This window comes from Poecilia reticulata, chromosome 17, assembly GCF_904066995.2.
Source record: "Poecilia reticulata chromosome 17, P_reticulata-male-v2, whole genome shotgun sequence".
Classification (NCBI taxonomy): domain Eukaryota; kingdom Metazoa; phylum Chordata; class Actinopteri; order Cyprinodontiformes; family Poeciliidae; genus Poecilia; species Poecilia reticulata.
The window spans coordinates 22,602,878-22,617,678 of record NC_088846.1 but is presented as its reverse complement, the minus strand read 5'-3'; the positions used below and the strand labels follow the sequence as shown (position 1 = coordinate 22,617,678).

The window sequence follows — 14,801 nt, the reverse complement described above, 5'->3', positions numbered from 1 at the left end:
ATGCATTATCTGTGTATCTGGACTTACTTTTAAAAAGATATATCTGGAATGATCTAAGCCAGCAAGTTGTCTACAACTTTCAATGTTGCAAACAAGCATTACTCAAACTTGAACAAACATGTGCACAAGTATACTGGAAAAAAAAAAGATTAATACAGAACTCCACAGTACCCAAGTCCTGAAGAGCGATTCCCATCTCCTTCCTTGCCCTGATCACTTCCTCATATAAATCAACATGCGGTGACTTTCTTACTCCCCAGAAAGCACAGAATATTCTTTGCACACAGAGACATTTTTTTGCACTCAAATTCACTTGTGCCGGTTGCCTTTCTGGCTGATGAGCTGCCACTATGTTGCCTACACCCTACATCTGTTATAGCTACAATTTTCTGCTTGGTTAAATTGGGGTTTAGAGTAGATATACAAAGTAGTGCACAATTATTAGTTGGATAAACAATAATACATGGTCTTCAATAGATTTCACAAATACAATTCTGAAATGTGTGGTATGTCTTTGTCTTTAGCCTCCTTTGCTTCTTATACCCCTAAATTAAACCAAGTGTAAACTATTCTGCTAAAAATTCAACTAGTATATAAATAAAGTGTCTGGAGAACCTGCGGATAGCCACAGCTACTTTAGGAAAATGTATCTAGGACAAGGTAAAAGACCTTGTGGGGATCTATAATTAGTTGTAACAATAGAGTTTATTTGAGAAATATTTATTTCAGTTGTAAAAGCAATACAGAAATAATACTGTAGGCTGTTTGGTTTTTATACATTTTAATAAAATATTGCCACATGGACATCGCCATGTTGTTTACGCTGCATTGCATTTTGGGTAAATAGTGTATTCTTGATCTGTTTGCGCTATTCAAGCCAAAACAGCAATAACAGCGTTAGGCCTTTAAAATTTTAACAGGAGTGCTTTGAAATTGATGAAACATAGAAATCAGATTTTTGTGAAGACAGTTTTTTGTGTTGCTGCCAAATTCAGCTCCATAAATTAAACAATGAAGGGCGCTTACCTCTGGTTTGACTGTGAGATCTGATAAATTGTTCTGTATTGGTCGTGGTTCCACAGTCGGTACCGGTGGCAGTAGGAATAGCTCCGTTATCATTTAAAAGCGTTCCCAGCATTGTCTATCTCTGATGTTTCTCCCAGTGTCTTTCCCTCGTTAGCCGGCAGCGGAGTTTAGGTGCTTTGTGGATAAAAACTGTTTGCACACCATTTGGTTTTATCTTGCGGGGTAGGGGGAGGAGGTGCGGTGAGAGGTTGGCTAAGGAGTTAGCTAGCAGCGGTGGTTAGCCACTCTAACAAGAATGATGTAGAACGCAGGGGTAAAGTATCCCACACTTCTACTTTATTTCACGTTGAACAGATCTCCATGGCACTGAACTTGCATCGTCTTCTCATAAATGAGAAAAGTAACAGAAGTCACGCCGCTCTGTAACTCATCATCGCCTTTCTTTCTGACTTACCAAAAAACATGGGGCAAATTCTTACTCGGTGAATAACAACAAAAAAAGAGAAGAGACGCCCCCTAGTGGTGGCGTCTAGCAACTGAGCAGTAAAATGAATGTTCCAAGGGTCAATGACCACCTGCCAGATCATGTATCAGTTTTTGTGTTTGCTCTGTAGATTTCAGTACAGAACAAACCCAACCGCATCCTCAACCCAGCATGCACTGCGCAGATGAAAAAATGGTGACCTCCATGGGTGAAAAATATAATGAAAGATATATATTTTTTTTAATGATGAGTTTGTACGCATCACAAACAGCAGTTTTCATTTAATATGAAAATTACAACATAATTAGGCCAACATGTTCAACTAATCATGGATCACTTTAAAGATTGGAGACTTTTGTGCACTACTGTGTGTCAATTCTCTTTTAATTATAGCCACTAGCACCTGATATCTTTATGGAAATCAACAACAGCTTAAAAATACTTGGGGTTGCCTTTCATAGGGACTTGCAAAGTGAAGTCATCTAATATTTATGTCCCATCTAATTGCAAGCCATGATTACAACCTTGGCCTTAAGAAAGGCTTTTGAATAAATTGAATTAATTTGGCAGCCACGAGATGTGCCTGCATGCTGATTCACGGTGCTCCACCTTTTGGTTGAAATTAAATACACTAATGATACATTTAGACCAAATAAATTACTTATGAAAAACATAAATCCAAATATACGCGGTATCTAAATCAGTGTTATTTCAAACATCCATCTGGCTATGGAGACGGAAACTCAAAACACTCATTCGTAACTCTGCAGGTACCAAATCTTTCTTCATCTTCTCTTTATGTCTGTCTTCGTTTCCTTTTTCTTGACTGCTCACACATCCAAGAAAGGCACTGCATGATCCCACCCCCGCCACTGTTCGTTGGTCTTCCAACATGCAGCTGGGGTCACGGATGATTAAAGCTGTGGCAGGTGGACTCCACTTTGAAACCATCAATAGACCCCTGGGAGCGGAATGAAACAGCAAACCCTCCATCTCTGTCAGCCCCGGGCTCTCTGTGGCGCAGAGGGAAAGGACAGGCAGAGGGTGAGAGGGCAGACTCCACCTCTGGATCCTTGTCATCCACTGTTGTGTTCAGCTGAAAACAGTGGATGAGTTATGGAGTGGAGGAGTTATGAAGGGATTCCTGGTGGGATTTAAGACACATTCTGTCTCCCGGTCAGAAGTTTGCATGTCGTCATCGTTAGCAATTTATGCCGTGTTACGTTTGGCCACTTAAAGACACATTTGAACTTTTCTTTTTCCAGGGTGGGATGATCATACACCAAGCAACTTCAGTCATTTTAATGAGCAAGCATCTTATGGACTAATATGAATTTATTTAATCTGTCATTTTTAAGCAAGGCATTTGACTTCTCTTTTTAGCAGAAATGACAGGTCATTTTAAGCTGGACCTGCCTTCTAGGCCTTGGCATCAAATTTCAAATTGGGCTGTCATTAGGTCCATTACACTAGCCCAATGTTGAACTTGAGGAATGTTTAATGAAAGATTAAGGAATTTAGCAAAAATGAAACTAAATAAGTTTTAAGGTGTCAGAGTGACTCTTTCAAATCCAGGAACATTGTGCCAACTATTAGGCATGGTGAGAGAGAGAGAGAGAGAGAGAGAGAGAGAGAGAGAGAGAGAGAGAGAGAGAGAGAGAGAGAGAGAATGTGGGTGGAATATAAAAAAAACTTGAAGACAGTTGAAGGTTCAACAAGTCAGTGATCCCTTACAAATAAACCGTTTTTTGAAATGGATAAAGATGACTGATATTAATCCCAAACTAATATGCCATGTCAGTGATGGTTGTATGGAAACTTGTCCATCTATTTATCGATCTATCAATCTATCCCAGTGATTCAGGAGCTGATCTTATGATGTAGGTAAAGCCACCAATGGATTTAACTGGTCCATGTGGGAGGCCCAGACATCCCTCTCTTTATCCTATCTCTCCGGTCATTTCGGTGGATCTTAAGGCATCCATGGGCCAAAGGATTCTGGATTTACCCAGAGCACTCCTCCCAGAGACACGTGATAATCAGAGTCAGAAACATTCTCCACTGGCTTCTTTTGATTAAGAAGAACAGCAGCTCTGAACTGAGTTCCACCTCACGGATGGAGGTTTAAAACCAGGTAAGGTTTTAAAAGTAAAAAATCAGTAAAGACTGCAGGTCGAGTGTGTCAGATTCATTAAAAAAAAGCATGTTTTAGTGCAGCACAACAGTAATAAGAACAAATGTAAAAGAAAAATGTTTTATAAAACGATGAAGGATGCAGTGAAGTAATGTATGAAAACACCGAGTAATAAAGTTAAAAATAAAAGAAATATAAAGAAGACATAGAAAAGAGAAATACAAAAACGGCTAACAAGTTTGTTGAATCTCAACTGAATTAATTAAAACTTTAAAAATGCACTCAAACTCAAACTACAATGGGCTACATGAAGCTGTCCAAGGTGCTGAAAAACCTTTTTTTTTTTTTTAAAAAAAAAACGTGTTTTCTTTTTTTTCCAAGCGAAAGCTTGGCGGATTTTGTTTTTATGCACTCTGCAGCACCTGATTAAGAAGATCCGAGGCACAAAAGTACCTACAAAGACAAAGGTCTGATAAAAACGAAAAAAAAAAAAAGAGTTGCTTATTCTGCTAAGAACCCGTGTAGTTTGGAAATGTGTTGCAGCAGCACCAAAGAGTGGGATACGGATCTTGCTCGGTGACTGTGATGACCTTCAGCTGGGCGCGGCTGCTCTTATCGTGTGGTAATCTGCAGCAGTTTGGCATTACGGCACAATTAAAATGCGTATTGAAAGCGAGCTGTCAGCATGGCTGCTCGCCGCGCTGTTCGGCACCCTGTAGTGGGAGAGGGTGACATCTGTGACTCCGCGCCAAGGGAGCCCGGCAGGCGCGCCTACTTGTTCTTTCGGCGCTGCTTCCAAAAAAAAAAACCCACCGATTAATTACTCCACAGATTCAGGACAGTATTTTTTTCTCTCTCTCTCTCTCTTTCTCTCTCTCTCTCTCTCGCTCTTGATCGGGTTTTGTTCAGCTTGAATGTCTATACACTCACATGCAAGGTAAGATCTTTTTTTTTTTCTTTCTTGTTGTTGTTTGTCCTGGCATGCATTGAGTCTTAAGGTGTTTCACTCGAAACAAGGAGTGTTTGTGATCTGTAAGGGTCATCGACGCGAATGGGAAACATCAGACTCCAGCCTAAATAAGACTAAGGAATCTCCACTGATTTCTAAACACTCTCTCCGGTCGCTTTTGAAACTTGCACGTCTAATGCCTGGGTTAGGACAGGCGTTTTCTTTTGGATAGCTTTACTCTTTCCATTTTTATGTTTGGAAAATAGCTGAAACTCACTTTCAGTTTACTCATAGGTTTTTTTACCGGGATAACACGCAGTTTAACACCGTGAAGCATACAACTGTTGTGGGCTGGTCACCGCTCACGTTCCTATAGTACTGGAACGCATCCGCTCCTTTTGGACTTCGCTGCATAAGTATGAACATTAGTGATGATCACACATGCATCTCTGCGTTTTCCTGTAAGTCCTATGCGCTCCACAGACTTAATGCACAAAGAAACGAAATAATAGCCATAAATAAACAATCATGAATCAATATAAAAATAGCTGATAATAATTTTTTTAAAGCTAAATTACGTTTGTAAGTTTGAAAAAGAGCAAACATTAAAAAAAAGTTTAGTATCACATGTAAGCAGTACTCCGCGCGCATTTTGCACAGAAATGTGAACTGATCACAGCAGGCTTTTTGAAGAAAGAAAAGGAGTTTAGCCTCAACTGCCTGTCGCTATTATCTTTAGGACCCGGCGGAGCGTTTCGCGTGAAACTGGACATTGTGGCTCCATTTCAGAGAGATGCTTATCTCTCTCCTCTCTCCTCTGTTCGCAAGTCGCCTGGGCTGAGAAATCTGGCAACCTGACCCCCAAGAGTCGCTCTGCTTCGGGATGTACTTCCATCAATCTGGGGACAACGAAGTGACTCCCCTCAGCTGATGTGGCTGCTTAAGGGAGCGGGGGTCTTTTTTTTTCTTTTCTGTGCGCCATTCCGATGAACACAGCGCCAATAAGCAGCAACGCTGCGCAAAGTCTTCAGTGGACCACAGTCGATGTTCGGAAAAGTCCTGAGTGAGCGAGAGAAAAGATATGACAATCGGATGAAACGCTTAGTTAGTGACACCGAAAAGTTGAAGGAAAGTTGGAGCAAACAGAAACGTCGCGGGTGTCCGGGTGAATTCACGCGTTATGCGTCAACGTTACTTCTTTTCTTTTGCCACGAGATCATTTTTGCCACTGTTAGAGCAAATAAAGACACCATAGGAAAGGCTTTCAGCTCCGAATGAGAATCCATTAAGCAAATACTGCAAATAACTTGTTGAACAATCAGCTCGTCCCGGGAGCGCAATTAAATGTGAGTATTGTTTTGGCCGTTGTTTGCATGTTGTGGCTTTTACAGTGTTGCTTTGTGAAGATTATCTATTTTTAATTGGGATTCTGCTTTTATAGTGAGTTTTTTTTTTTTTAAGACTTAAAGGTTATACGGGAGGTGAAAATAATACTGAATGAGCGTTATAAAGGACAAACATTTATTAAAAGCCAGTTATTTATACGACATACTAAATAGTGTTGATCTAGCCTTTAAGACTCATGACATTCCTAACCTAATTTGGTATTAGTAACAGCCATCAACTCATCAGTTATTTAATTAAAGAAATATCCCTTCAGTACCTGTTGCACAAATGTGTATTTCGACTCTGCGGAAAATCTGACTGGTAAAAAAGCTGATTGGTGCGAGAACAAGCCAACATTAATCAAGCAGTTGATAAATACATATCAGTTTGAGCACATGGTGCACGTTTTTATTTTCTTACATACACACACTCACTGTTTTAAAGATGTACTGTATGTGTGTCGGATTTTTTTTAGTGTTTGTTTTTGCCAACCAGTGGCGTCACCAACGAGCCGCCACAAAGGGGAACAATGGTCACCCCTAAAACTTGTCAGTTTGGTTAAAACAGTTTTGGCACATAGGGAAGGATCAGACCATTTATTTTTCAATGTAAAACGTATTCGTTTGTTTACTGCTTGCTAATTGTAAATGGCCATCAGAGTTTTTATACATTTTGAAAAGGAACATGAAATATTCCTATAAAATAGAAGGTAGTGTTCAATTTAACATGTATGTATTGCTGATCTATGCTTATCGTCATCTATGCACATTTTTTCAAAGCCATTTTTGAATTCTAATATCAACTTTTTGGAACAAAAACTACAAGCTTCAATGCAACATTTTTTACTTATTTATTTTTATTTTATATGTTATGCATAACTTGCATGCATTACTATGGATAGCCCATCATGAACCCCCTTTTCCAGCCCCAGAACCTTGAGGGGAAAAAAAGGCAAAAACACAGCTTTAGGGGTTTTACATGCCCCCCACCCGCCCCTGTTGCTAATATGCTGTGTGCTTCTTTGCATGTTAGATGACCAGAAGAAGAACTTTGAATTATGCATGGCAGAATATTTCAAATACAAGCTGTCTAGCTGTGGCTGCAGGACTATCACACTGTCCCCACATCACTCACGTCCCCTCGGTGAAATTGTGGCTCTTCTGCAGAAAAGTGCTGGGGAAAAAAAAAAAAAACTTCCCTGCAAATAACAAGTGAGCTAATGTGGCTGGTGTTGTTGGTGAAGTTAAAGGTGGAGCAGTAATAGTGTTTTTATGTGCAGGTGGTTCGAGTGCACGGACTTGCATTTGGGACACACACAGAGAAAAACAGTTAAGTGACTAAAACAGAAAAGGATGAGATCTTGAATGGAGGTCTTAGAGAGAAGTGAGATTCTGAAGCTGGAAAGGGAAAAAAAAACATGTTCCCACACAGACATGTTTCTGCTTGCCAATGGATCCCACTGTGACTCATATTGAGGGGTTGGCTTTTGGCTCTGAGGATGTTGGGAGAATTTATCCATTTATTGTTGCTCTCATCAGACAAAGCAAAGCAAAGCACAACATCAGTCTGCCTAAATTGGCAGCAGATCAGAAGTGATTGCTTGGAAGTCAATGCAATCAATAAACACAATGAAAAGGAATTGTGTGTGTGTGTGTGTGCGTGTGTGTGTCTGTGTTTGTCCATGCACGTATGTGCGTGTACAAGCAAAAATCCTCACCAGGTGGAAAATTGTTGAAAGATAAACAACAGAATAAGCGCCAGGCTGTTTCATCAAGATGCTTTTTTTTGTTTGTTTGCTTTTTAAAACTTTTGTGGATACTTGCAGGTAGGGATGTGACCCTTATCACATTGAGATCAGAATCGTTGAAGGGGGCAAAAGCCGTACTTAAGCAGGATGACTATAAAATGAATGAAACCCATCCGGAATGGTTCTTCAGAGTCTAGCGGGGGGAGTTCGTAACCATTACGAGCCATGGGGCACGACAGGCCGTCTGCTGACTTTTAAAACACTCTGCTATGCTTGAGCTGCCCAGGGGACTGGATGCAAGCAGACACAAGGGGGTGTTTCAGGGGTTTAAGGAAAAGTGAAGTGAAAGAGATGGTGAGAGGGGTGGGAGAGGGATCGAGGTGAGGTGGCTCTTCTTCTCCCTGCATATGGAGAGGTGCTTAAATATTTATGACTTTTAATATAGAATCTGACCTCGTATTTTTTTCGCGGTGAAATTATGGCATTCCCGAGCTGCTCGCCGCATTTTGAGCAGTGTCACCGAGGCAGAGATATGAGAAAAGGGGAAAACAGGAGTAGAAGACGATATTTGGTAATATCAAACTCTGAACAGAGGCTGTAATATGTTGTGCTGTCTTTACACTATACCTGCAGAAATGTGTGCCTTAGGGTAAAGTGGTGATGCTAAAGATAAATTTGAACTGATTTGCATTTTAGATGATTTCTTTTATTCACAAGCCTGCATTACTTCATAGTAGTTTTGTGAAGATGTCATTACTCAACGTGGGAAAGATTAACTCTTAACTTCTCATGGCGAATCCAACTGCTGCCTCTTATTAATCCTAAATGTTTCTTTTACATAAGAAGATACGTGACCACCCCTACACACAGCTGATACCTAATTTGACATGGAGCACTGTGAACGTCAGCATTAGGATTATGAAGCAGCCTGATGAAGTGTGAAGAGATGTTTGTGTGTTGAAAATGAGAGAGGCCAATCCTGTGGCGCATCTCCGATGATCAGAGGCTGACATTTATATTCATTGAAAATAATGCACTTTCATGGGGAGTTTTATTCATCACTCAGAGTTCTAGCTGTGTTATCAAATTTCTAGCAGGCCACTTGTTGGGTGTCCTCTCGCTTGACAGGAGATAAATTAAAAGAAATTTTCTTTTGGCTTTCTTTGGCTGATTTTCTCCTTTTTAGAATGGAGGCTGCTGTCCTTAAATCCTGTAGGGATCGACATGTCTAGCCAGCTGTCACTAGTTCATAACTCAAATAAACATACTTCATTGCGGTTCATGTTTGAGTTGGTGTTTTGTTTTGTTACTTCCTGTGTTTAGTTCCTTTTCTTTGATTAGACTGACCATGTTTCTTTTTTTTTACTTTGGTTCAGTCCTCTCTGAACTTTGGTTCTTGTGTCCAGCTATTCCTTGTTCATCTAGTTTAATTATGCTTGTCAGGTCTTGTTATTCTTTAGTGTTAGATTCATTTCCTAGACTTGGGGCCTTGTGTACTCTCGCTTGCCCCTTGTGCCACTTTCTCACTCTCTCTCCCCTCACACCTGCAGTCAGTTAGCCAATCAGCCCAGGTCCATTGTTCCATGTTCACTCTCCCATTACTTAAACACTTCTGCTCCTCACTCTCCTTCCTGGTTCCTCCCATTATGCCTTGTTATCCCTGCTGTAGTTTCTGTGCCACTCTTTATTTCCTGGATTCCTGTGGTTTTTATTCTCCTCTGGCTCACTGCATTCCCCTTGTCTCCATGTTTTTTTGTTGTTGTAAGTTCTTGGTCTTCATCTTTTTAATTAAATCCTTCAACATGTCCCAATTAATGCTCTGCACATGTTTAAATCATTCTCAGTATAAAGACAGCAGTTCTGTTAAGACTTTGAAAATGTGACAGGCAGTGCTCTGGGCAAATGCAACCAAATTTGAACCTCGTGACCAAAATGTTTACATGTGTAGAGACAAAGTAAGACTCCACATCACCCTAAGCACATCATGCCACTGAATCGGGCTGGCATTATTATGCTTGGAGGATTATTTTATTCAGCAGGGACAAGAAAGCTAATCAGGGTCTATTGGAAGATAGATGGAGCTAAAAGCACAGCAAAGCAGGAAGAAAACATTTTAGATGCTGTGAAAGACTCGAGAGGTAATTGACCTTAAAATTAAACGATCTATTCGTTTTTCCAACCCAACCTTTAATCAGATTTCGTATATTCAGTCGGCTAAGATAACTGATGAATTATTGCTTCAACAAAATCTCTGGTGGCATGATTATTGATACTGGTGCTATTACTATTTTTTACCGTCTTCTTGTACAAACCACTCTTAGTCGTTTATTAAGGTTGGAGCACAGTGGGATGCTTTCATTATTTTTCTTTGCACAATCTCACGACATCATCTGGAGTTTTGGGTTCTCACCAATGCTTTGCTCTTTCAACATACCACACAAGTTTCATTTAGGATTTAGGTCTGACAGACTCATAGCCTAACACATTCCCAACTACAGTGGGCAGAAGGTCATAAGCTGCTTTTCCCACTCTTCATTCTTTGTTTTATGCTAACCAACCTGGAGTCTTTGTTGCCAAAAATGCTTAATCTTGGTCTCATCTGACCAAATACCAAAAGGTAGGGCAGATTTTTGAATTTTTTTTCTGGGATACTTTCTACAACTAGATTGATTGCAGATAGCACCTATTTGTTGCTATGGCCATGTTGCTATGTGTTGCCATCTTACTGTCCTTTCATGGCATGATGAGACAGGAACATCAAGTGTTCGAGCAGCATTGCTTATCACGTGAATTTTTGTTCTAACATTAGATATGGACAAGTTTAGCGTTTTAAATAGATGTCACATGTGCCAACAGTTAGTGTCTTTGTTGAAAACTGTTATTTTTTAGCATCAGATTTTTGTCCAAATAAAAATAAAATTCTCATTAAAATTTCTCTGTGTAACAATAGGCTACTAAAATCATAAATGTTTTTGGCACTAAATATATGGAACTTATTTTCATCACAGTAAAACGACTCTGAGGATAACTCCACTGGTCCAAATCTCCTATTTCAGAGGCAGTTGTTCTTCTTCATGCACTCTTTATGTTAAGATTATACAGGCCTCTGAAGACTGCTGCGAGTCACCTTTGCCTGATGAGTTGCTTCATCTGACTGATGGCTTGTGAAAGCTGTGAGAAACGTACAATACCTCAAATAAACCATTTCTGTCTCACTGTTTTACTTTAATGCATCCCAAATGCATCTAACGGGGCTTAGACAGATGTTGCTCTGCACAAAGGGTGTCGAAGGAGCCGGAAAAAGCCATAACTTAAACTCAGGGACTTGAGACATAGAAATAAGGCTTTTTGTATGAAAATCTTATGGAGATTATGCTTTACGGAACAAGTTCGATTTAAATTGTATGCAGTGGTTTCGACATGGTCATTACTGAGTATTACATACAGACAGAAGAACCTTGCATTGTGTTTTACCGCCCTATGATTATGTGAGAATAGGCAATGAGGGTTTTATGTTTGTAGTATTTTAGTGTGCTAACATTTTCCAACTGTCTTTATTTATTTATTTTTCCGTCTCCTGTCTTTTAGGATGCTGCCAGTGGAAAACACCACAACTGACGGGCGATCAAGATCAGAATCTGCTGACATATGAGAAGTGTTGCTCCTCTCTAAACATCACATCTGACCGATTGTTGACCTTTTCATCAGTGATCAGCACTGTTGAGAAAGCTCACTTGTTGGCACATCTCATCAGCCAGTCAGATGCGCTGCCAATCAAAGCCAGAATAACGACGTGGACGCTAATAGTTGGCTGAATCTGCTCACACACACACGAGTTCAAGATGCTTCCACTGTTCCGAAATGCTTCATCGCACCATTCAGACCCTCAAGTGATTTAGAGCCTTCCCTGTGGTACAGCAAAGAGGCAGTTGCAGCTTTAAAGACAAAAAAAAAACTTAGAAGAGGAATTCTAAAAAAGCCACAAAGAAAAAGATCAGCAATGTTTTGGCCTATATTACTCACCCTGCAGGCTGTGTGCACCAGTGTGACACATGCTATGCAACATTACCCTGCAGCCTGGGGACACTATGACGTGTGCAAATCCCAGATCTATACAGAGGAGGGCCTGGCATGGGACTACATGGCCTGTCAGCCAGAAGCCACCGACATGACAAAGTACCTGCGAGTGGCCCTCGACCCCCCAAACATCACGTGTGGAGATCCGCCTGAGACGTACTGCGCTTTGGTGAGTCGTAACCTCGCTTGTCCCCTGATGGAGACAAATGAGGCTGTAGGCAGGATCACACAGCATATTGGGTCAGGGATAGAGAGCGGAGCCTATGAGGCAATATGGTGCCGTGGAGGCAGAGATTAATGTGTATAGACCCGGTGAGCAATAGGAAACAAGTTCTAAGTGCAGCCGGAGCGCACATACGCACGTTTCCGCATGCGTAAACACAGATTAAAGATGAGTTCAGATAAATTGGCAAATACTGACAGATGTAAGTAATATAGAGGAGGTCTTTTATATAACTTCAGGCACAGTAAGCAAACAAAACCGTAAATGTATAAGTTGAAACTGTAAACTCACACAGTATTCACAAAGCTGTTAATAGAAAGTGATACAATGTATGTTTACATTAAATACTTGATTTTTTTTTTTTTCGTCAAACTTTTTTTAGGATTTAGATTTTCTCTATTTCCAATCAGTTTTATTACATTCTGGCTGAATTTACACACTTGGATTTTATTACCTGCAGCATATACTTTTATGGAAATTAGAGGAAGCGCTGCAGGAACGTAAAAGAAACTCCTGCAAAAAATGTTGCCGCGCTTTTTTTTTTTTTTTTAACTTAGTGGTTACTCAACCTCTTACGGATTGCTCTTTGACACTGAGGAGGTGAATTATAACCTTGTCTTTTCCTAAAACCTAGAGGTTATCACCCATGCTTGGGGGTTACTTTCCTGAAGGATACTTTCCAAAAGTTACAGGTTACGTTCCTGAAATAATGGGTTACTTTACTGAAATGTTTGTTACATTTCATAACTTGGAGGTGACTCTTTGATAAACCAACATATTACACAATTTAGAGCGTACTGTCTTTGAATTTCCAGATTCATTTTCAGGTTAATGCAGGTGGTTTTGTTACTTCCAACGATAGGTGGGAGTCTCTACATGCTTAGAAGTCGCTTACCAACGGTTGTTTTCCAGAGCATACAGGGAACATCAGGGAATGGAATTATATTATAAGACACACATTAACACCAAACAAAACTGTGTACACACACACATACATAGTATATCTTTTTAATTTCACAAGGACTTAGCATTGGCCTCCATTCATTTTTCAGTCATTCCTATAGCTTAACCCTGACCCCTGACCCTTCACATAGCCTAAACTCAACTCCCATTTCAGTTCTAAACCCAACCCCTAACCCAACAAAAAGAACTTCTCTTTAAGGGGCCCAGGCTTTCTGCCCCATAATGGGTCCTCACAATGCAGTAATTGTTGGAAAATGGATCTTACAAAGTGAGAATTGCTAAAACACACACACAACAGTAGAAAAAGGGTAATTGTACTTGTGTGCGTGCTTGATCACTCAGTGCTGTGTTTCGGCCCTTACAAGTCATTATCAACAGTTCATCCCCGGGTTGAGTTTGTTTGGAAACACACTTAAAGTAAGCTTAAAGAGCCCATAGGCTTTAGTGACTCATTAAAAGCTGTGTGCCTGCCCACTGAGAGCTGCAGCAAGTAAACATTTACCAATTAGGATGGTCTTCCTTAAAAGTGAAACTTTTTTTATTTTTATTTTCACTGCACCAGATGGCATTGAGACATTTAATGCCACCGTAGGATGAAAAAGGAGTTAGTCTGGTGTATTCATGTGTGATATTCTTTGGAGCCTTGTGTCAAAACAAGCTGTGTAACCTTCATCATACCAGTAAATTTATCTGAATGTGCAACATTAACGCAACACAAGGAGCAGGATGAGCAAAACAGAGCTGAATACCGTTGCCAAGTTTATGAAGACCTTTTCCTCCTAATTGTACTCATCCAGCTGGATGCTTTTAGGACAATTTTCTATCTTCTTCTTATTATTTTCCCAATTTTTTGGTGATTACAATTAAGACATTGTTTCATTTATAATTAGTCAGATAATTTAATAACAAAAAACAGTGCATAACTGTGAGGATGAAAGAAAAAGGTACAAGGTTTTTGCATTTTTAGCACATACAGTCCTGAATAATGCGACATGCATTTGCAAATACACCCCTTTACTCTGATACCTCTAAGTAAAATAAAGTACAGAGCAACATCATGCTCTGGGGATGCTTTTCTTGAGGAGGCAAAGGGAAGTCAGTCTTGAGAGAATAGGATACCAAATTGAACTAAATACAGGGCTGCTTTAAAACAAATAACTGTTCAACACAGCAGAAAACGTTAGTTCACCAGTAGAACCTCTAATAAAGCTTGAGATACAAAGCAGTTGTTTAAACATTACTGAAGTGTCAGAGTAGACTAGACAAAGTCCAGACAAATGAGAATCAATGCCAAAATTGAAGATTGCCCTTCACATACATTACCCAAGAAGAATAGGTGTAAGTTTCATTTTCTGTGTGTACTTATATTTGACTTGAGCAAAATGTGCTAAAATATTGTCGTGACTTTGCTACTCTTAGTAGTACGGAAGAGGATTGGGGCCACTGGAAAAAAAAAAAAACAGTTCTGACTTTAAAGTCAGAACTTTAAAGTCAGAATTCTGAGAAAAAAAGGTCAGAATTCTGACTTTAATCTCAGAATTCCGAGGTTAAAGTCAGAATTCTGAGATTAAAGTCAGATTTTTTTTTCTTTTTTCCTCTTCCGTATAGTGGTGCTGGGTTTCCATTGCAAATTTTTCTGCTGCTGCTACATTTTGTTCTTATTTGATGTTTTTTTGTTCTTTTCCATGTCATATGGTCATGATAAGTAAATGAACATATGCTTAGAGCCTCACAGCCGTGTTTCCAGTGGAAGATGGATATAAAGTATGGCTTCAGGGAGGCTGAGCACAGGCACCACTTGGAGTTTTACAC

The 14,801-nt window shown here is 39.9% G+C and overlaps 1 protein-coding gene and 1 long non-coding RNA gene across 9 annotated transcripts in view; one reads left to right on the top strand and one right to left on the bottom strand.

Annotated features, from left to right (window-relative positions):
* The window catches only part of LOC145547971 (uncharacterized), a 49,158-nt gene extending 46,059 nt beyond the window's left edge, over nt 1-3,099 (bottom strand). Inside the window, exon 1 of one of the 2 annotated variants that reach the window (XR_014084246.1) lies at nt 1,027-3,099. This is a non-coding gene — a long non-coding RNA (uncharacterized LOC145547971). The remainder of the gene's footprint in view (nt 1-1,026) is intronic. The other variant, XR_014084245.1, reaches the window with a different exon arrangement.
* The window catches only part of LOC103479750 (netrin-G1-like), an 87,383-nt gene that overhangs the window by 18,530 nt on the left and 54,052 nt on the right, over nt 1-14,801 (top strand). The window contains exons 1-3 of one of the 7 annotated variants that reach the window (XM_081598248.1): nt 4,618-5,939; nt 7,259-7,307; nt 11,315-11,972. In XM_081598248.1, coding sequence (XP_081454374.1) covers nt 11,727-11,972 — 246 coding nt within the window. In that variant the 5' untranslated portion in view covers nt 4,618-5,939; nt 7,259-7,307; nt 11,315-11,726. Of the gene's footprint in view, nt 1-4,132; nt 4,582-4,615; nt 5,940-7,258; nt 7,308-7,372; nt 9,488-11,314; nt 11,973-14,801 lie in introns of those variants that run through there. The other 6 variants (XM_017310191.2, XM_008434376.3, XM_008434378.3 and 3 more) reach the window with 6 other exon arrangements.